The following is a 20,657-nucleotide window of genomic DNA, read 5'->3' as shown; positions in this document are numbered from 1 at the left end:
CTTTTTTTGGATCATTCTTTCTGAATGATCTAAAAAAATTTGTCCTGACTGTAAAATACAACTTTTAATTGGAAAAAATTTGGAATAATAATACAGGCTTTTGTTTGAACTTGCAATGTCCATTTCAGTAATAGTGTATAATTTTTTAGACATATTTTCATAATGTGAGAAAGATAAAATTCTTTTCTGCTGCAGTGATACCATCTCAAAAAGTGATTCTGAGAAAATATTTTAAGAAATAACTATCTATCACTGATTTAGTTTTAAATAGCTGGTTTAATAGTTCAATTCACTTAGAAAGTTATGCTTAACAGTAAAGAAACAGACCTACTCAGGAAGAGCAATATCTTCCCTGATATTTTATGAGAGCTTATGGGAAATAAATATGAAATGTATGGGAAAATGATATAGATCTTTAAGTTTCAAAAATCTGTACCTTAGTCCATATAAACCAGCTTACTTCTTTGTGTTTCTACATTGCAATTCTCAAGTCTCCTCCTAGTGCCTTGGACTTCACAAATCTTAATGTAAAAACAGTAAGAGAGAAGAGCCCATGACCTTTCTTCCCTCTTCTCCAGGTCCATCCACAACTCACTGAGTAGCACCATGAGGAAATTGCTGACATCACCTTCCTGTTTACTAGCTGAGACCCTGGGGGCCGTTTGTTCCATTAATTCAGGAAGCTGACATACAAAGCCCTGTGTGGACATGCTGTACCATTTCCAGAGCACACCCTCAACTTTCTGAGGAGTGAGTTTGCCATGTCTGTCCATCACTGTCCTCTCCCAGGTCCTGCACATGCTCCAGGAGGCTGATGCTAGCAGCAAAACAACCTCCTGTGGAGCATCCCCACATTTTGCTTGAAGAAGCGGCTTCCACTCAGCACGAATGACAGCAAGTCCAGACAGCTCAGGGCAGTCAGGCTCAAAAAAACCTCATTGTAGCTTTCTAACTGTTCAAAATCACTCACATACTGTATGTAGTAGGCCCTGAACAGGTGATAGGGAAGGAACCAAATTATGATGATCCAGATGAAAATCAAGTTTTTCACCTGGGCCCAGAATTCTTGGTGTGAACAGAGGGAGGTGGAAAATTTTCTTGCCACTTTTACCAAGATAAAAATCTGCAAGCTCAAGAGGACACAAGAAATGAGGGCAACAGCTACAATTAGGGTGTAGTTCAGGGCTTTCACACTCTCGTGCTGTAGCTCTTTCTGGAACTTGAAGCACGTTGTATTATTGTACAAGCCTGAGCGTCCATACTCGAAGTAGAAGAGCGGCACCCCAAAGACCATGACGAAGAGCCACACAGCAGCGCTTGCCCCAATGGCGTGCAGCTTCCTGTAAAATTCCACCTTGTCCTTCCACTGAAAGAAGATGAGCCACCGGATCACTAGCGTGATCACATAGAATATGAAGGTTAGGTACATGTGGATGTGCACCATGGCACTCACCATCTTGCAAAATGGCATGTCAAATACCCACTTCTTTTTGACATAGTAGTGCAGGCGGAAGGGCACCGTGAAGAGGAGGAGGCTGTGCACAACCACCAGGTTAATGATGGCAGTCGTGGTCACGGACAGAGTGTTCATCTTGAGCAGCACAAAGGACATTGTGATGGACCCAATTCCACCTCCAGCCAAGGCAACCGAGTAGACAGTGACCAGTATGGCACTCACGGTGCTGGTGTGAACGAAGGCAGAAGAGGAGTCGCTGCTGTTCCTGGTCCCTTCAGTCATGCTCCTGAAATCTTCCTGGAACATATTCTGGAAAGGGAAGAGTACAGAAAGACTAAGATAAGGTAGGAATGAGATGGCCTACCTAAAAAGCCAGAAGGACTTCCCACTTGTCTCGTGCTCAAGGAACAATCCTGAAATCTCAAAGATGGCATCAGTAGCTATAACGTGCACATTTATCCAAACATCCTCCAGCCTAAGGAAAAATGGATGAGAAGGTTGGGTAGAGAACTGCTCTAGTCCTTATGACATTTCCAGCCATACTCCTAAAAATAAGTATGAATCAATAATATATGGGGAGAAATGATCCTTAGAGAAACTACATCGTTGTGGTGATTTTGTGCTCTGTTATTTTTTCTCCTCTCTTCTGAGCATCTGCATGCTTTTACAGTAAAGGTCAGAGATATTGTTTTAATACTGCTACTCATTCATCAATTTGTTTACTTGCAACACAAATCTGTCCTTCCCAGGGCCAGATAACATCCATATGTTGTTCTGTCTAAGATATAAATTCTGTTTGTTACTGAGAGCTGAGTTTTGAACACATTACAGCCAACTTCTTCTCCATGGACAGTTTCTCTGAGCAAGGGATTAAACACCATGGATATCCAGACTCCACGGAAATCGCGCTTAGATCCTACCAGGCCAAGAAATGTGGGCAGCACTGTCCTGATTCTCAGGCCATTTCAAATCTTACATGTAGCAACTGGGTGTTACAAAATGGGCTGCTAGAAAACATTAGGAAAGGACATCCTGGGTGAGTGTAAATCATCCTGTCTGACCAAAGCAGAAGCTAGATGCAAGTTAATAGCAAGTTTAAAAAGTGTGCTATACATTTTTAATATATTACTGTCTAAAAAAGAGATTAGAAATAATTCTTATAAATCTAAATGCAGCCCCTGTTAGGATTTTTAGTGTTACGAGATCATATAGGAGGGGAAGAATTCAGGTAGGGTGTTATCCTGAAGCATATTTGCATCTGTAAATATGTCCAGGGGATGTTCATATTACAGTTACAGAAAAGAAGCAGGGAAAACTGAACAGTGTTGGGCTCCATACTATGACAGCTGTACTGCTACTGCTGCCTGAACTGTGATTTAAAACTGACTCTGGTAAGTCACCCATTTTATCAGTGAATCCCACAACAAGAGAAGGAGTTCTCTCCCGAGCTTTTGTGATTTTTCATTTAATACTCAAATGCTTTTCACTTTAGAAAGTAGTTTCTCAGTCTCTTTGTATGAGTGATGTTTCAGCTTTATTTTCATTTTTTTCGGCAGCACACCCTGCCAAAAGTTAGGAGGGGAAAGTTTTTTAGCAGTCTACTCATTTTATGGAAAAGAGGAAATGCCTGTAACAGTTTTATAAATTGTTTTTGCTCATAGTGGGGAATGAATATCTGTTATGCACCTCAGGTGTTTTCTGTTGTTTCTTAGCAATATTTCTAAGCACATACCCTCACAGTAATCAAGGTCTCTTCATACATTAAAAAGTTATTCTCTAGCTCTCCCAATGCACCTAAGACTCCAGATATCTTACTATAATCAGTATAAGTGCCATATCTCAAACTGATGCGTTGATTGCTGGCATTGCTGACCTTTTGTGTTTGCTCTTGCATTTCAGAGTTATGTGGACAACTAATTCCAGTACATTAAGAGAATTACAATGGGTTGTTTGTTTTATTAAAGTCACTGCAGATTGGCACACTGCAGCTCTTGCATCAGAAATGGTGCAAGTTCCTTCCAGTTCTGTTCTTGTTTCTGAGTCATTTAATTTCATCCTCACAACCATGCAAGTCAGAAGGGATTAGCGAGAGCTCTTCATCGGTTTCTCCAAGTTGTTAAACTTCAGTTTGAAAAGATGTCTCCAAAAAGAGGCATTAGCACACTGTTTTGATTTAAAATGCATATTTCAAGTTTAAAACATTTAAAAGTGTCACAGAGGGAAAGGCAACACACTCGAAATGTGGCTTGGTATGAACAGACCCAGCAGCAAGGCTGCACTTGGAGAGGAAGAACCTCTTGTTGACACTCTTCAGAGGCCAGCAGTGAAACTTGAACTGAAGGCAGTAAGAATAGATAGGCAGAAGTCAGATAGCTGATATTTTGCTCAGACATTCCAGTGCAGCAGGCAGCAATTTCTGTCTGCAAATAGGCAACTGAGTCACTGAAATGCAGGTTTCTGCAGAATTCTGCAGTCATTGTTAAATCTCTGCATAGTAAGAATCTGCAGGAGATGTAATTTTCATTAATCTTCAAAAAAAAAAAAAAGCTACTAGCAGCTGTGATAGGAGATTATCAGCTCCCCAGTAGCACAGGCACCCCACTGAAATATTGTTGCGTGATGAATTCTGAGTGTAACATAACACAGGGTATGTTTCACAGAGGAAATGCTGCTTTCTGGTGAAGTGAAGTTTCCTATCATACAAAGCTATAACCTACTGACCTGAAATGCAACTTACAAGTCCTTCTGCCAGAATTTAGCAGGAGGCGCATGGAAAAAGAATTAATGTGGACCTCACACGACACAGCTGTTCTTGTTTCTGTGCCTTCCCACCCCCTCTGGCAACTGCCAGTTCAGTGATATTGCTCAAGTCTTGGAGCCAGGTTTGGTCTTCCTCTGTGTTAATCCTCTGATGATGTGGCTGAATTTCTGCTGGACATGAGCCTTGAGCAGCCACAAGGCAATAGTGGGCACCACTTCATTTGGATGTCACAGCAGCTGCTGGTGCCAAGGGCTGGGGGACAATTGCAAGAATAGCTGGTTTAGTCTGACAAAGGAGGTAGGTTGCCAACAGGTCAGAGGCTAGTTTCTTCCAGAAATATGATCAGCAGAAAGATTCTTGTGCATTCAAGACTTGTCAGTTGTCAGTGTGGATAATGCCATGACACTCATTTCATGTGACTGTCTGTGCAGCACAGTCTGTGAGATTTCCATGGACTGGTCTCTTTAGGACAGGAAAAACCATAGTGCTCAGTCCCTGTCTGTATTCAAGGCCAGGTTGGATGGGGATTTGAGCAACCTGGTCTAGTGGAACATGTCCCTTCCCAAGCAGGTCTGTTGGAACTAGATGATCTTGAAGGCCTCTTTCATCCCAAACAATTGTGTGATTCTATGATTTCTGAAAACAATTTGATCTCTATCAAAATTTTTCCAGGTAAGAAATATTCATTCCAGCCTTCAGGAACTTGTTTCTCTTTTATCTTACTGTTATCTGTCTTACTATTTAAAAACAAAAAAAGTAAGGAAAAAAAAAAGATTAACCATACTTACTTCTGGACAGATTTTGTACAACCTCAGCTTTCAGGCATTTTATGTACTTCTGCCTCTGTCTTCAGATTTAGAAACCTTTTGTCAAATTTTTCCTTCCCCTGTAAATATCTGATATGAGACAGAAGAGGCTTATTCTCCCTTGATCACAGCCATACCTGTGGCTCCTCAGTGAACTGGCATTACACTTGTACTTGGTTCTTAGATGAACAACTTTGCATTTGGCAGGGGTAAAATGCTTATTCTAGTTTATGCCTGTTTTAGCAATCCAGATCAGCCTGTCACTGGCTTGTTCCCTTCATTCCATGCTATTTTCCCAACCAAGTCCATGAGTCACCATTATGTTACATCAACATTATATCAACTTATTAAAAAAAACCACTCATTTGTCAGAAATGATGACACTCTTACAATCTCTGTCAAACAGTGAGCTCTACTCTGTATAACAAGTGTTTGCAAAATTTATCCCCCCATACACGTCTGCTGAGAGACTGGCAGGCTTCACACAGATTTTCATGTGTTCTGACAGTTGGGTTCTGCAGAAGAAGCATTTGCTGTCTGCATGCACCCAACTGAGAAGTTTCATTTGAATTTGGAAGAGAAAAAAGTTCAACTCATACGAAAGATTTCTATCTTCGACAGGTTAAATAAATTGAAAAATGAGTGTTTGTCAGAACTGACATTCCTGCACTGAACTAGACTAGGTTGGAGGAAATGCAAAATACAAATAATTTTTAACAAAAGTCTGTTTAAAATCTGCAGATTTTAAAATCAAAGATTCTGTTTCACAGAATCCTTATTTAGTCTCAAAGATGTTTTCTGTTGAGGGCATTGTAATTGCATTTCAATTTGTTCTAATTACATGCTGTGTTATGGTAATGTAGGCTATGCTTCTAGAATAATTGCACAATTTCTTTAATTTCAAAATAACCACATACACCTGAAGTTTGAAGTATAAAGACCTGCTTAATAGAAAACACTAACAAAAAATAATATTAAATATCAGGTACATTTTTACATTTAGACATCAGCTTTTTTCAAAGAACTTTTCATTATTCCCCTAACTCATTTGGTAGCTCAACAGCTCATGTCTTGCAGGCTGTGTCAACATTATACCAATATCTTGTGGTTTCAATTCAGTCCATTGAAGAACAAATGGGGTGGAAAAACACGTTAAGTTAGTCCTCTTTTACTTGAGATTTTCACTATTTTTACACAAAAAAAAAAAAAATGGAAACCATGAAGTGTTCCTAAAAAGGATTATTTATCTCCTTAGCTGTATCTTAACAGAGAAAACAAACCCTTTATGTCCTTACAGACACTGGGTGATATCAAACACACACACACAAAAGACGGATGAAAACAAAATGCCCTGCCTCCCAGTTTTAGGAGACGGTGTAAAACTACAGGGTAGAAATACGAGAAAGAATGAAGCAATGCTGTCCCTTACTAGGAAATTACCAAACACAATGAGAAAACATTTTTGCAGAAAATGGGTTCAAAATAAAACAAATAGATTACTGAACGCTTCTCCTCCCTCCTAAACTTGCAAGCATTCTTTTAAAAACTTTGCAAACCAAGGCTTTTTTTTTCATTCTGTGTGTACTTACAGATTAGAGTTTCTCTCCACTCTTCAAGTGTTGTTTACTTGGATCTTCATTCTATGTAAGCTCTAAGAACAAAAAGCAAAAGACCGGATACTTTGAAGAGTCATTGCCTTGCTTCCTTTTTTAAGCTTATGACAAAACAATAACCTTGAGGCTACACTGTGTGAGGGTAGGGCTGCCCATGGCACACTAAATATCTTGGGAAGATTTTTAGTTGCATCACAGCATTTTTTACCTTTCAGCTACTTCTTAGCCATTAGAGGTCTTCAAAGCCTCCCATTTCTGAACAGGGCTTTATATTACTAACTAAAATGATAAATTATACACACAGAAGTGAGCCTCACAGTTCACAAACACACATGTTTGGAAGGGTTGTTCTCCATAGTGGAGGGGATGATTTGAAGGTGTGCTTTGAGAAAACAGGGCAGCAGGACAAGAGCAAAATATGATCTAGATTGTAGCTGACTAAGTGTGGGTTTGGATGTGGTCAGAGATACCTAAGTGTAAGGGATGAAACAAAAGCTCACTCTAGAGCCCAGCACCATGTCTCAGCTCTGCTTTATGCCAAGATTTTAGCTCAGTGTCTGGATCTCAGGACATGGTGCCATCGCTCCAGCTGCACAGTGCCAGCAGAGGAACACTAGGAGATTTAATCTAAAAAGTGATTAGCCATGCCAGTGTCAAAGGCTCATCAAGCAATGATGGTTGCTGTGAGGTGTATGTGTGGTAAAAGATGTGTCACTGCAAGACTGAGTCTCTGTAAGGAGTTTGTGCAAGGTCGGTTTTGCCCTCCTGCTGCCTTGACACATTTCTGTCAGAACAGGGTTATATTTGAGTGTGCAGTTTTGAAAGCAGCAGCACAGACATACAATTTTTAAATGTAACCTCACAGGAGAATGTTTTAACTGACTGCATCCTGTTGCTTCACATTTGGTTAAAAAATCACAAGGGAAGTCCTGCTCTGTGCTGCTTCACAAGAGACTGCTATGTGATGGAAATTGTCTTTTTGCATTTTGCAATTTTAACGGTGGCTGACAGCTAAAGAACTGTTTAGATTATATTAAAAGAAGCTGGTCTCAAAGCTCTGTTGAAAGGCATAGAGATAAAAAGCTAAAAACTCCATGGCAAAGCCAGAACTAAAGCTGAGATATCCTTGAATCAAGACTTATGCCGTCTCAAATTAGTAATTTTGTTTTAGCTCATTCTAGGTCTTTTTTAGAGTGAATACATCCCAGTGGAAAGAAAGCTAAGGTATCTTTAAACCTTCAGGTAACTTCTGTATGTGGGTTTTTAAATTATACAATTTAAAATTATACAATTATTGTAATTATACTATATTTTTGATATATAAAATAAGTTACACATAGTTAAACATAAGTTAAAACATAAGTAATCTTATATTGAGATATATTTTTGATGCAATATAATAATTACATAACATAAAAGTTATATAATTTTGTTGATAAGTAACAATATTGTTTTCTCAAGCAGTCAAAACAAAAAAGAGCTTTTCAGGTTGAATTCTTTCCACATGTTTGTAGTTGGCAAATCTTCAATCCTTTAATCCAGGATTAAACCAAATAGTGAAATACCAGAGTAAGATCTGGGACAGACACCCTCATTGCCTTCGTTGGTCTCTAATTTGTAGTTAGCATCAAGATCTAGATAGGTATAGAATGCTTAATATACATCATTGCAATTAATTTTCCCTGCTAAATCGATGCAATTTTGCCCAGGATTTACCAACAGCGTGTATAGTGGATTCCAGACTTGTATGTTTAGATTTTCAGCTGTAATGCACTGCGCTGGTGGCAGAATCTGATTATTTTAGAGCATCACCGGTTTTAAACACTGATACTAGAAATGCATGTATTTTACAAGTTTTGAGTAATTGCTGGTAGTTTTAGCAATACCATAAAAATCTAGAAGTGTGATAGTGTGTTTTCATAATACTGTTGTATCATGTGGATTCAACCACCACCCAGTTTGAGTTTGCATTACAGCAACAGTTTCAAGGGCCAAAGTTGTTTAATAATAGATGAGAGGCTAGGCCAGATTTCAAGGACTGCTTGTCCTGAACCTGATTAGCATCAAGGTACCTCTGCTCTGGATTTTGAGAGATCCTTGAGGAAAGAGAACCGTGTCCTTTATGCTCAGGAAGAATAGATTCTGTTAGTGATTTTTCAGCTGTTCCAAACTTAAAGTTGTACACAGAATTACCATGGCAACACAGGTGTTTTGTTTGTCTACATTTATTTTGCCAGGACTCAAGGATTTGGAGGGCTAGTTCAGAAATGGACTACACAGGGTGTCAGGATCTATGCAAGCATGGTGGTTGGGTCTTCTAGAAAAATATTCTTCTCCTTCACTTATTTAAGTGGCAGCAAGCAAAAATAAGATTCACCTGGATACCTTAAATTGACTGTGGGTAACCTGGCTCTTAATTGTGGGTAAAGGTTGAGTGATGGTCCTGACAGCACTGAACTGATGTGGATTACACAGAATCAGGGAGGACATAATTAATAATGATTTGTACTCCTTACAAAAACCCAGCTTTTTGATCTGCTCAGAGTCCCTTCTAGTGCTAGCTGTGGGCCTGGGGCTAGTAGGTAACACTGGCTGATCAGTTATTAAGTTGCAATTGAGACAGGTTATTTGCAGTTTATTATTAAGTAAAAGATCAGCTGCTAATAAGAAGAACTGAAAGGCAGTATGTAATTAAAGTAACTTATAGCTTTACCAACAAAATCCTATTTTTGACTCATATTTCTAGTGTGATTTACTACTTTTTCAAGCATCTGAATAGAAGGATATTAATTACCTACAAAAGGAAAAACATTCAGTATTAGTTTCAGCTAAAAACATTTTATAGATAATAGGTTTCTTAAAATGTCTCTCTCTGGGTTCTGGAGCAGTTGTGATTTGTGGCTGTCACCCAGGCAGTGCAAGGTGTCCTATGAGTGAGAAATATTGCCTGTGACACATCTGAAAGAACATTTTGTAAAAGTATAGGGAGTAAATGTGACTTGAAATTCCTTGTTTCATACACCTTTGCATAGCAGAGCCATAAATTCAAGCTGCTCTGAAAAGTGGAAATGCACTTGGTGGCCTCCTCCTAGTTTTTTAACTGATTTAAGGGAAAAAATACCCATTTTGCAAATTATCATTACACAAATTAGCTTAAATGTACCTGAGGAAGAGTGGCATGGAGAAAATCTGTTTCCCCTTCAGCCTGTCTCACTACCTTTTCCTCCTACAGAAATGCTAAAAATGCACCATGTTGAAGTATAGCATATCAATAAAACCTCCTCAAATTTCTGTTCATGCCTTACCAGAATCCAGATCTTTCAGAAAAGTACTGAACACAAACCAAGACTTAAGTTCACATCAAAATCTGCAGTATTTCTTCTTTGATAGTGTGGGAGGGATCCCAGATCTAGAAACCAACTGTTCTAATACTAATAACACTAGCAATTTGCCCAACTTTTGCCATACCTTGTCTTTTCTATTGGACTCTCCTTTGGCCTCAGTGTTTGTCACCCAGGGCAGGAGGAGGAATCAGAACTGCATACAAAAGGTATAAAGGCATCTGTTCAGTCTCCAGTCTAAATGGACTTTTTGAGAAGGTGTCTTACTTATACTAAACAAGGGCACACTACTAACAGTCTATCACCAACTTTAATATTACTTTTCTTTTTTGAAGGATTTTACTAGTTCATATCTGTTGCAAGCCAGTAAGTTTTTCAGGGGATGTGCCTTTCGTCAGGAATCCAGCTTGTGCAATTCACTCATTATGGGAGCTTGTCTCACCAGGATGAAAAAAAAGTGGAAGGAGGAGCTGATTGACAAGGAGATGTATTACTCCTACCACAAAGATGACATTAGACTGCAGAGAAAGAAGTCATATATGCAGCACCATGCCAATTCTATAAGCATATATGCCTCTCCGAGAAGAAAAAACATCCTTCCCTTCATCTTGAAAAGACAGTGCTCATCCTAAAATATTTTTGAACTTGGTACTAACCTCACTAATTACCTGCTGGGTTAGGCAGCATGCTGTAAGGAAGAATATATTTTTTAAAAGGATTTCAGCATAAGTCTATTGCTACTCACCCTCAAAATGTGTACTGCAACTACTAATACTGTTTTATTCCCAGATTGCTTATTTCATCTGATTTCTGACTGCAGAGGTAACGCCAACTCTATCATCAGGTGCATGGAAAAAATAATTTTACCAAAGATCACTTTCATGTTGAATGTACACAAAAGGATATTTATGAAATTTAATATGCTAAAATGTGTTGTCTGAAGAACAAACCTCCCTGCATTGGTCTAAGCTCCTACTGCCTAGGAGCAGCACAGAAAGCAAAGCTGGCTGCCAACACACTGATTGATAATGATTTCCTACCTTAGCATAAACACAATTAAATACATGATGTTTCTGTTACAGTTGGGTTAGAGAGGAATTCAGGTTCCTCCTGTTATTTCAGAAAGGAGGAATTTACTGCAAAGGAATTTTTCCATGCTGCATTCTCGAAGCATGCTGGTTTGCAAGAGCCTTTCCTTGATCGGCACAGCTACAGTCTGCATATTAGAGTGAGGTGCTGTGTGCATGCAAGTGCTCTGTTACATCAAATTGTTTGGGCTGAAATGGTTCATTTTGCTGTTAAATCTGAGGGTTTCCATTCTGAGCGAATGATAAGCAATGATAACTTTATGATATAAATGATAACTTTAACTACATTAAAGTAAGATCTTCATTGCATATGCCGAAGTGTGAAGCCACTTGTGCTGTCAATAAGCTCATTACTGATGCATTTTTAAAAAACTTTTGCCTATTTGAAGTTCAGTTAAAGTATTTAAGAAGGCAGCTAGGCAGCCCAGCCATAGGTGTAGAAACACTTATGGTAAGTGCTGCTATTCTGGGCTATGGAAGAATACCTATACCTGCCCTTTGTCCCACTGTCCTTCTAGTTTATTTTCTCCTCATTTCATTGACACAGGAGTCTGAAGAAAATCTTGGGCCATGCTGCTTGTGGTCTTAATGATGTTTTGCCAGTCCAAATATTCTTATTCAAATTTTAGAGTGCCTTGTGCTGTGGTGTTGCACTGGGTCCCTGTACTTGCCTGATCTTTAGACCTCTCTGCAGAAAAACAGAACTGAAAACAATAGTTATGAAATAGCTTCCCTTTCTATCTTCCTTCTTTTCATTTCATCCAGGCTATTTAATGTTCTGTACATCTTTATCACTGGAAAGCATACGAGCCCAATATTTTATGTAATTATTCACTGTAGCTCTAATGAGGCAGTAGCTGAAGATGGACTGACAGGACATTCCTTCATGATACTATGAGCCCTACAGGATAGATGAGAAGGTGAAATAAAACTAGTGCACATGTAGCCAGTGAAGCATGGTGGAGAGAAGACCCAAATAGCAGCAACATAAGTGGGTACAAAATGACTTATGTAGGATGTGTACAAACCCTGATTTATTGGGTTTGCATGGCCAGGTCTTGGTAGCTGGGGAGGCTGCAGGGGTGACTTCTGTGAGAAGGTGCCAGACTTCCTCTAAGTCTGTCAGAGCCAATGCCAGCCAGCTCTAGGATGGATGTGCCACTGGCCAAGACTGGGCCGGTTGGAAATGAGCATGAAGCCTCTGTGATAACATGAAGAGAAGACGAAGATTAAGAAAATGAAGAAGACGAAGAAGACAGAGAAGAAGATGGAGAAGGAGCCATAAAAGAGTGGGGTGGGAACATGTGAGAAGAGCAGCTCTGCAGACACCAAGGTCAGTGGAGAAGGAGGGGGAGGAGGTGCTTCAGGCACTGGAGCTGAGATTCCTCTGCAGCCTGTGGTGAAGTCCATGGTGAAGCAGCTGTGCCGCTGCAGCCCATGGAGGATCACAGGGGTGCAGAGATCCATCTGTAGCCCTTGGAGAAGACCCATGCTGGAGCAGTTCAATGCCCAAAAGAGGCTGTGAAACAGAGGGAGGCCGGTCCTGGAACAGGTTCCTGGCAGGGACCTGTGGACCCATGGAGAGAGGAGCCTGCACTGGAGCAGGTTTCCTTCTAGGACTCGTGGCTACATGGGGAAACCACACTGGAGCAGGCTGTCCATGAAGGACTGCACCCAGGGAAGAATGACCTGTGTTGCAGTAGTTTGTGAAGAACTGTTGCCTATGGGATGGACTCAAACTGGAGAAAATCATGGAGTACCATCTCCCAGGGAAGAGACCCCACATCGGAGTAGGGAAAGAAACAATGTGTGATGAACTGACCATACCATCATGCCCTATCTCCTTCTGCCACTGGACTGGAGGGGGAAGTAGAGCTGAGAAGCAGTGTGTTTTTAAGGTCTGCTTTTACGTCTCATTATCCTGCTGATTTTGTTAGTAATAAATTCAGTTAATATCCCCAAACTGAGTCTGTTCTGCTCATGACTATATTTGGTGAGTCATCTCTCCTGGTCCTTATCCCAATCCATGAACCCTTTTTTATATTTTCTCTCCCCTGTTCAGTTGCAGAGGGGAGTGATAGAGAGGCTTTGGTGGGTGCCTGGCACAGTGGGCACGGGTGCAGATATGAGCTCTGGTCCCAAAGCAAAACAGCCACAGGTGGGCAGTGACCTGACCTTTATCTTCTCAACAGGACAGGTTAGACTGGCCACAGCACCATGCCTCTTCAGCCCCAGTGCTTCTGGTTCTCAAGTTAGCACATTAAGCACTTATTCAAGTACATCTTTAAAGAAAAGCTTTCCCCAAACTAGCTTTCCTGTTGATATCGGCAATGGTAAGAATTTGGAGAGTTTAAGAAAATAAAGCAGGCAGTTAATGTGTTTAATTGTACAACTGAGATGAAAATGAGAAGCATCAGCTCACTGAGTAGCAGTTTTCATTGCTGTCTTTTTCTCTCTGCACCATCAAATCAGCATCATCAATGAAAGTGATTCAATAATTTCTACAGCCCTCATGGTGAGAGAGCTCACCATTTACTACTAAATACCTCTTGCACAGTAAGTGCAGATAAAACAATGCCTGTTTAGTATCCACTCCAGATTTTCCTTATGTCTCTTATTTTGGCTAAAACTCTTTTCCCCTTATTTTACCTTAAGAGGAAAGATTTCACTCTGTTCAGTGAGATTACAATAAGATAATGAATTCTGTATCAAAAGCTATCTCCACTTAACTTTCAGATTTTTTTCCCCTATCTATGTTAGTGGGTGTCTGACTTCATTCAATGCCCACACCTAAGATTATCCTCACATGAACTTAATTTTAGCTGTGCAACAGAGATCAATTCCAAGCTAGCAAGAAGTTCATTAAATTGGTGAGAGGTTCTAGCACTATATTATACTTTTTCTGAAGTATTTTTCCCCTGAACTTTTTTTGTTCAGATTCAGAAGCAGCCTGCACATGGGTTTTTTTAGGGGTAAAACAGTAGAATTCATGGAGTCTTTCTGTACATCATTGGATATAGAAGGTATGCATGTTGCCACGTGAGCCTGAGGTATGTGTGCAATTCAGAACACAATGCTGTGTAGAAGTACCTAAGCTACTTTAAATAGGCAGTTGGCAATAAATCTGTGTTGGAATGACACTCCCTCATTAAATTTATCCCTGTTTTTCAGGCTTAGAGGCTTCAGCACTTCAATTAACTCCCCCAGAGCCAGTTTTGGTACCGCTGCATGACTTTGCAGAAAGTAACAGTCATATCCTAATCTGTGTGAATTGAGACTGTTGAATCTTGAAAACATCCAGGCTGGCAGGCACCTCAAGAGATTTTACTGTCAAAATTCCTGTTGAAAACAGGGCTATAGACTGAGGTATCCAGGGTCCCATCAAACTGAGCTTTGAATATTTCCAGCAGCGAAAATGATGCTACTCTGAATTTTTCAGTGTCTGTCTTGGACAAGGAAGACAGAATCTGGACACCACATCCCAGGTGTGGCCTAACAGGTAGTAAATGGAGTGGAATAATCGCATTCTTGACTTGGCAGCTGTAGTCCCTGACCTGCTGGCTGGGCTCTTGCTGCTGTGGCCCATGATGAGGCTTCATTTCATTGCTGAGCTGCGTGAGTGCCTGAGAGCATCAGGGGTGGTGTCTAAAAGTGTCAAAGTGAAGGCAGATCTGGCAACCTTTTATGCGGGTGACTTGAGATGATCAGCATCTGAGCTGATTAGGAAAAATCTAATCATAATGAAAAGTATCAGAGCCAATGAGGAACCGATGTAATCATTAGGGAAATTTCCTTCTTCCTTTTTGTTCAAAGATTAATTGGCAAAACCAATAACGCTTTCTTCTTTTCATTTAATAAATTTCAGAAAGGATTATGAAAGTGTGGATGCTATTGTAAAAGGAGACCAGCAGCCCTTTCTTCAATAATACTCCCAAAATACACTTTTAAATACCACTTCCACTGATTTAATAAAATATGACATTCACAACTGCTGCAGTGGACGAAGAACACAAAGTACTTTTAAATTCTCTCCTGTCATGTTTCCCCCCAGCTCTGCTGTAATCTTACCTCCCACTAGGAACCATTAAGCTCCATCCAGATCTGCAGCCTTCTCATTTGAGTTTAATACTAATTCCCTCCTCCTAGTCTGCCTCCAGTACCTCAGTACTTCTGATGAGGACTTTTGCAGCACTTACCCAGCCACTCTCCAGCAGCATAGCAGGACACTCTCCTCAGTCCATGTGACTCCTGGGCTTTGCAGAGAAGCACTGCTGAGGAACTGCTACTACACCCCAGCTCTGCTTCCTCAAGTGCCACCCATTGCTCTCAACCACAAACAGCTGACAGACAGGATTAGACCAGTTGCTACCATCTCACTCATCAAGTTCATTGATGAAGATGTGCTTTGTTATGTTCAATACATTATAAATATTTTGAGTTTTTGCAAAATGCATTTTCCTGTCAGTGGCTACAGGTGAAAGGAAGAGGACTAATTGTAATGAAAATAACACATGTGAGTACGTGTTTGTGGGTATATATATAGACATAAGTATCTCTCTCCTGTGGTATGAAGGCCACTCAGCTTCTCAACAGGATTTTTTCAGTTGCTCAGATAATACCCAAGAGGAGATCTAACAGCCCTTGAAGGAACTTTCCTCATGATACAGTGATAAAATATCTGTAGCAACCCTGAAGCTGGGCATCCTGAAAAGCTGAAAATGTTCTGGTACTCCTGAAATGCTTCTATCTCTTTATCAAAGAGTGGTCTTCCAGAGAGATGTAAGCATTCACTCTGCATATGCTTTTTGTATACTGCAGTTGTTTTATAATTGAAAAGTACTGACTCAAACTTTTTATTTATAAAGAGAATGAAGCCCGTGAAAAGAAAAAGGATGTGGGGTGAATTTGCTATGAGATATCATGATCTTTATAATACCCTTTATAATTGGCTCTATTCTTAATTGTAGCCATTTCATACATCTGCTGACAGAAATCTGTCAGAGAAGCACAGGTACCTGCAAAGCTGCAATTATTCCTTGACCCTATTTAATCTCAAGAAGTCATTTTCTATCAGTGATATAGGCAGAATAGCTACAAAACCTGGCCATGCAACAAGTAGCAGGGTAGGACAAACTCATATTTCAAAATCTTGATGTTGCGTTCCCAGGAGCTCAATATGAATAATAAAAGTGTTCAGAATAAGGATGTTCTCTTTCTTCCAAATTAAGGGCATATGCTTGGGGATTTTAAATCCAAAAGCTCATTAAATGTTCTGTCCTATCCTCGTGTTAAGATTCCACAAGATAAAAAGCAATAGTTGTTGAAAATACAATACTTTCTCTAACAATGTCTAAGAGTTCTTTTCAAGGTTTAATAAAGAAACTGTTTTTCTAGTACCTAGTTAAGCTTAGAAATACTTTTAGTGATCTGCCATTTAAAAATTACAGGCAATTTAATGTTAAAAATATATAGTAATACCTTTTCTCAAATAAAAAGTACTGCAATATTTTCCATGTGCAAATGCAAAAATTAAAAAGTGTTGAATTTGTCTCATCTGTGTGATAGACTGCTAGTCCTATATTACATGCTATGAAAGGCATGAAAGACTTCAGACATTTTCTTCAAAGTTACTTAACAAGTCTGCTACTAAGTCAGAATTAGACTACTTCTCACCTAATGTGTCTCGTGCTTTAACCTGCAGGCTATATTTTGCTTTTCAATAAGTGGAAAGAAGGTTTCCAGAAAAAAAAATAAATCTCACATTGACTTGTGAAACCCAGTAACTCTTGTCTCAAGCAAAAAGCAGCTATGGGTTTTTAAGAAGCTGCTCATCATCAGCAATTATATGGAGCATTAAATATTCCTGAAAATTTGATTTTTGAGAAGCAAAGTTTGCACTTTTGATGGGAATGTAACTTTATTTTTTTTTTTTCCCAGGACTGATCTATTTGCATAGTCCTAGGATATAGGATATGGATTTCTGGAGGTCATCTCTGTTAACTAGGCAGTCAAAGCAGGGCTGGCTTATGTCAGGTTGCTCAGTGCCTGGACCAGCAGTGTTTGAATAGCTCAAAAAATGGAGGTCACATCATCTGCAGGCTTTAGTCCCTAAGTTTGACTGCTCTCATACAGTAGATTTTTTTCCCTAACATCCAACTGGAATTTCCCATGCTGCATCTTGTATCCATTGTCCCATATGTAGTCACTTCTTGTCCCATATCTAGTCACCTCCGGGAACCATACATGTCCTTATTTTTCTGCTGCCTCTCATGAAATATGTTCAGAGAGATAAGATCTGCTGGTGCTTTTCGTACTGCAGACCAGGATGTGGTTGACCTTTTTTTTTTGTTTTGTTTTGGGTTTTTTTTTCTTGTTTTAATGTCCATTTTTGACACAGACAGAGAGATCCAGCATATGCTCAAAAAATTCACAGGTGACACCAAATTGAGTGGTGTGGATGACACACCTGAAGGATGGGATGCCATCCTGAGCTACCTGGACAGGCTGGAGAAGTGGGTCCATGAGAATCTCATGAGGTTTAACAGGACCAAGTGCAAGGTGCTCCAACCCCTGGTATCAGCACAGGCTGGGGATGAACTGATGGAGAACAGCCCTGGGGAGAAGGACTTTGAGGAGCTCATGGATGAGAGGCTGGACACGACCCAGCAATGTGCATCTGCAGCCCAGAAAGCCAAACGTGTCCTGAGCTGCATCCAGAGCAGCGTGGCCAGCAGGGCAAGAGAAGGGATTCTGTCCCTCTGCTCTGCTCTGCTGAGACCCCACCTGCAGGGCTGCATCAGCTCTGGGGTCCCAGCACAGGAAGGACGCAGACGGAGTGAATCCCAAGAGATGTAGCACCTCTCCTATAGAGGAAAGCTGAGAAAACTGGAAATGTTCAGCCTGGCAAAGAGAAGTCTTTGGGGTGACCTAATTGCAGAGTTTCAGCACCTGAAGGGAGCCTACAAGAAAAATAAATAGGGACTTGTACAAGAGCAAGTAGTGACAGGAGAAGTGTCAATGGCTTTTAATGGAAAGAGGGAAGGTATAGATTAGATATTAGGAAGAAATTGATTACTGTGACAGTGGTGAGGGACTGGAACAAGTTTCCCAGGGAAATTATGAATGTCCTATCCCTGGAAGTGTTTAAGGCCATTTTGGATAGAGCTCTGAGCAAACTGGTCTAGTGAAACTTGTCCCTATCCATGGAAGGGGGGTTGGAACTAGACGATCCTTAAGGCTGACCTCCAGTCCAGGCCATTCTATGATCATCATTCTGTGATTCTGTGATTCTCTGGTTCTGTGATTCCTGTCTCCAGATGGGCCCTGGTGAGAGTGTAGAAAAGGCTGTTGTTGGGCATGGAACCTCACTGCCAAGTCCACTCTTTGCATCACAAAAGCTGGCAGCCCTGCTGCAACATGTCCCAAGGCTGCATACCTGTAGGTGCAGACATGTCCATGCTTCCTCCAAAGTAAAACATCCTTCAGGTAGGCAGTAAAAGATACAGGAGTTAATTCAACATCTGGTGCTCATCTGTGTGATTTTGAGAGTAGCTTTTTACCATGCCACAGTCACATGCCAATAACTCACACTAGAAACCAGCCTTCAACTGCCTTCTCAGTCTTTACAAGGAAAACTGCCTGATTCATGCTGTCACTTCCAGAGAAAAGCATCAGAACTGTACAAAGTTTCCCATTAACTACAGATCCATGAAGAGAGAGAAAAAAGTTTGAGCAAATATGCAACCACTATAACATTTAACTTTCATGGCATATCTAGTTGGTGTCCAGTTCTTTCGTTTTGTGTTCAAATAGAGTCTCACAGCACAGGAGGATAAGGATTAAGATAAAGTATAGCAATGGAGCAAAATGGGACAGAAAAGGGGTATGGGGTTCAGGTGTGAAGACAAAGTCATTGTCACCATTGCAATTCCTGATCTATCAGTCTTTCCTTCTCTTTCTTGTTCTTTCCCAGTCTTACTCTTTCAGACAAGAAACGTTTGATTATTTTTCAGCTCAACAGCAGCAACACTTGAAGAGTTAAAAGCATATGAACATGATAAGGCATTCTTCTACCTCCTAGCTGGTTGTAGAAAGTTTTTATAAACAGAACAACATCAGAGCTTAGAATTTGCCAATTGAGTTATCATGGCCTTTCTCTAGCACCCAGAAACTGCACCTTAGCAGACCAGAAGTTCAACCTAATATCTGTTGGATGTGCTATCCCACAGGCTGCAAACTCCTGCAATTTATCTGTCTCACTGTGAATAACAAAGTACGAGCACCACCAAAGTGCTTGAGCCAGTCAGTCTTCAGCTAGGTGTTGTTTCCTGCTCTGTGCAGCAACACTTGTCTGTCAGGACTATGCCTGCATCTGGTGAAAAGGGGAGTTGTAAACATATATACATGGTGTTTTGCTGAAAGCAGATCAGAGGACCTGAGAATCTATTTGAGCAATGAAGAGGAGGAGAGTCAATAAGGCTTTAATGGACAAAACCAGCCATGGCCCTTTGTGGCTTTTATCAATCCAGGAACGTTTTATGAATGAGAAATACAGAACAGTCTAGATTGAGGAAGGCTGCAAGGAGACTGAAGAGTTGCAGTATCAAGATGTCAACCCAATTTACAAGAGAGATGTCTTCAGTAATTTGTACAAATTTTCTCCCTGTTCATAGACCTTACCAGATATGTTCAGTACAGTCATGCTTGTCTGCATTGCCTTTTTACTATTTTCTTCAAAGTTTCTCCCTCAGAATCAAAGTTAAGGGGATTGTGTGCAGATTATTTGAACATTGAAAAGATTATTGAACTTTTAGAGAACAGCTAATGAATTGCCTTCTTAGAGGAAAAAAGGTTACTGATTCCTGTTAGAATAGGGCACAGTTGATTTTAGCTGACCTTTACTAGCCAGAGGAGATATGGATTTGTTTTAAAAATATTTCATTTATCTTCCACAAGACAGAAGAGTAACGTGCAGTGGTCAAAACAGCTGCTCAAGCCTTGAGTTATCCACTGTGGCAATGAGTTCTCTGGAGGGTTTATCATAGACATCATAGAAAGGCTTGGGTTGGAGGGGACCCTAAATATCAGGAAGGGACCCTTCCCATAGCACAGGATGGCACATTTTTTGCCCCAGTGTATGAAGGACAAAGTTTGTTTGCTGTGCTGGGAGTGAAATAGAAACCAACCTTTACTTCTGCTATTGCAGTAGCCAGGTTTGGGAGTGAGTTCGTTTATGGGTGGAGAGCTGGTTTTGAGGCAAGAACAATCTAATTTTGGCATTTGGGTTTTCCAGTGCTGCTAATCAGCGAAACCTGGTCAAAGTCTTTGGTCAGTGAGAAAAGGGAAGCAGCTTAGACACAAGAAAGATAGATTAGATACTAGAAGCAGTGGTATCAAGCACTGAAAGCTTGATATGAAAGCAAGAGATATATTCCGAAATTTTACAGCATGTCAGCTCCTTTCCTGCAGAAGTGTGTGGCTTAGTTTTGCAAAGAAAACTGCAAACGCAAAGAACTCCAAAGCTTTGTCTGTTAGCATTATCTTTTGTCTGTCTCCTGCCTGGAGCAAGCACAGAAGTCTTGTTCTGCCGAGA

General features: G+C 40.3%; 1 protein-coding gene across 1 annotated transcript; it reads right to left on the bottom strand.

Annotated features, from left to right (window-relative positions):
- Window positions 1-817: 817 nt before the first annotated feature.
- Window positions 818-3,350, bottom strand: LOC118684224 (probable G-protein coupled receptor 141). The gene is made up of 2 exons (XM_036378995.2): window positions 3,330-3,350; window positions 818-1,765 (listed from the first exon to the last, which is right to left on the bottom strand). Exons 1-2 carry the CDS (start codon window positions 3,348-3,350, stop codon window positions 818-820), a joined length of 969 nt encoding a protein of 322 aa, XP_036234888.2.
- Window positions 3,351-20,657: the final 17,307 nt, after the last annotated feature.

This window comes from Molothrus ater, chromosome 1, assembly GCF_012460135.2.
Source record: "Molothrus ater isolate BHLD 08-10-18 breed brown headed cowbird chromosome 1, BPBGC_Mater_1.1, whole genome shotgun sequence".
NCBI lineage: Eukaryota > Metazoa > Chordata > Aves > Passeriformes > Icteridae > Molothrus > Molothrus ater.
The sequence above is the reverse complement of the archived record's forward strand: the minus strand, read 5'-3'. Positions and strand labels throughout refer to the sequence as shown.

Bases quoted from the DNA above. Each gene is read 5' to 3' on its own strand.
- LOC118684224 (XM_036378995.2), bottom strand. From the start codon at position 3,350: ATGCAAGAGCAAACACAAAAG. The intron at 1,766-3,329 runs GTCAGCAATGCC...TTCCCTTTCCAG, and splicing joins TGCAAGAGCAAACACAAAAG to AATATGTTCCAGGAAGATTT.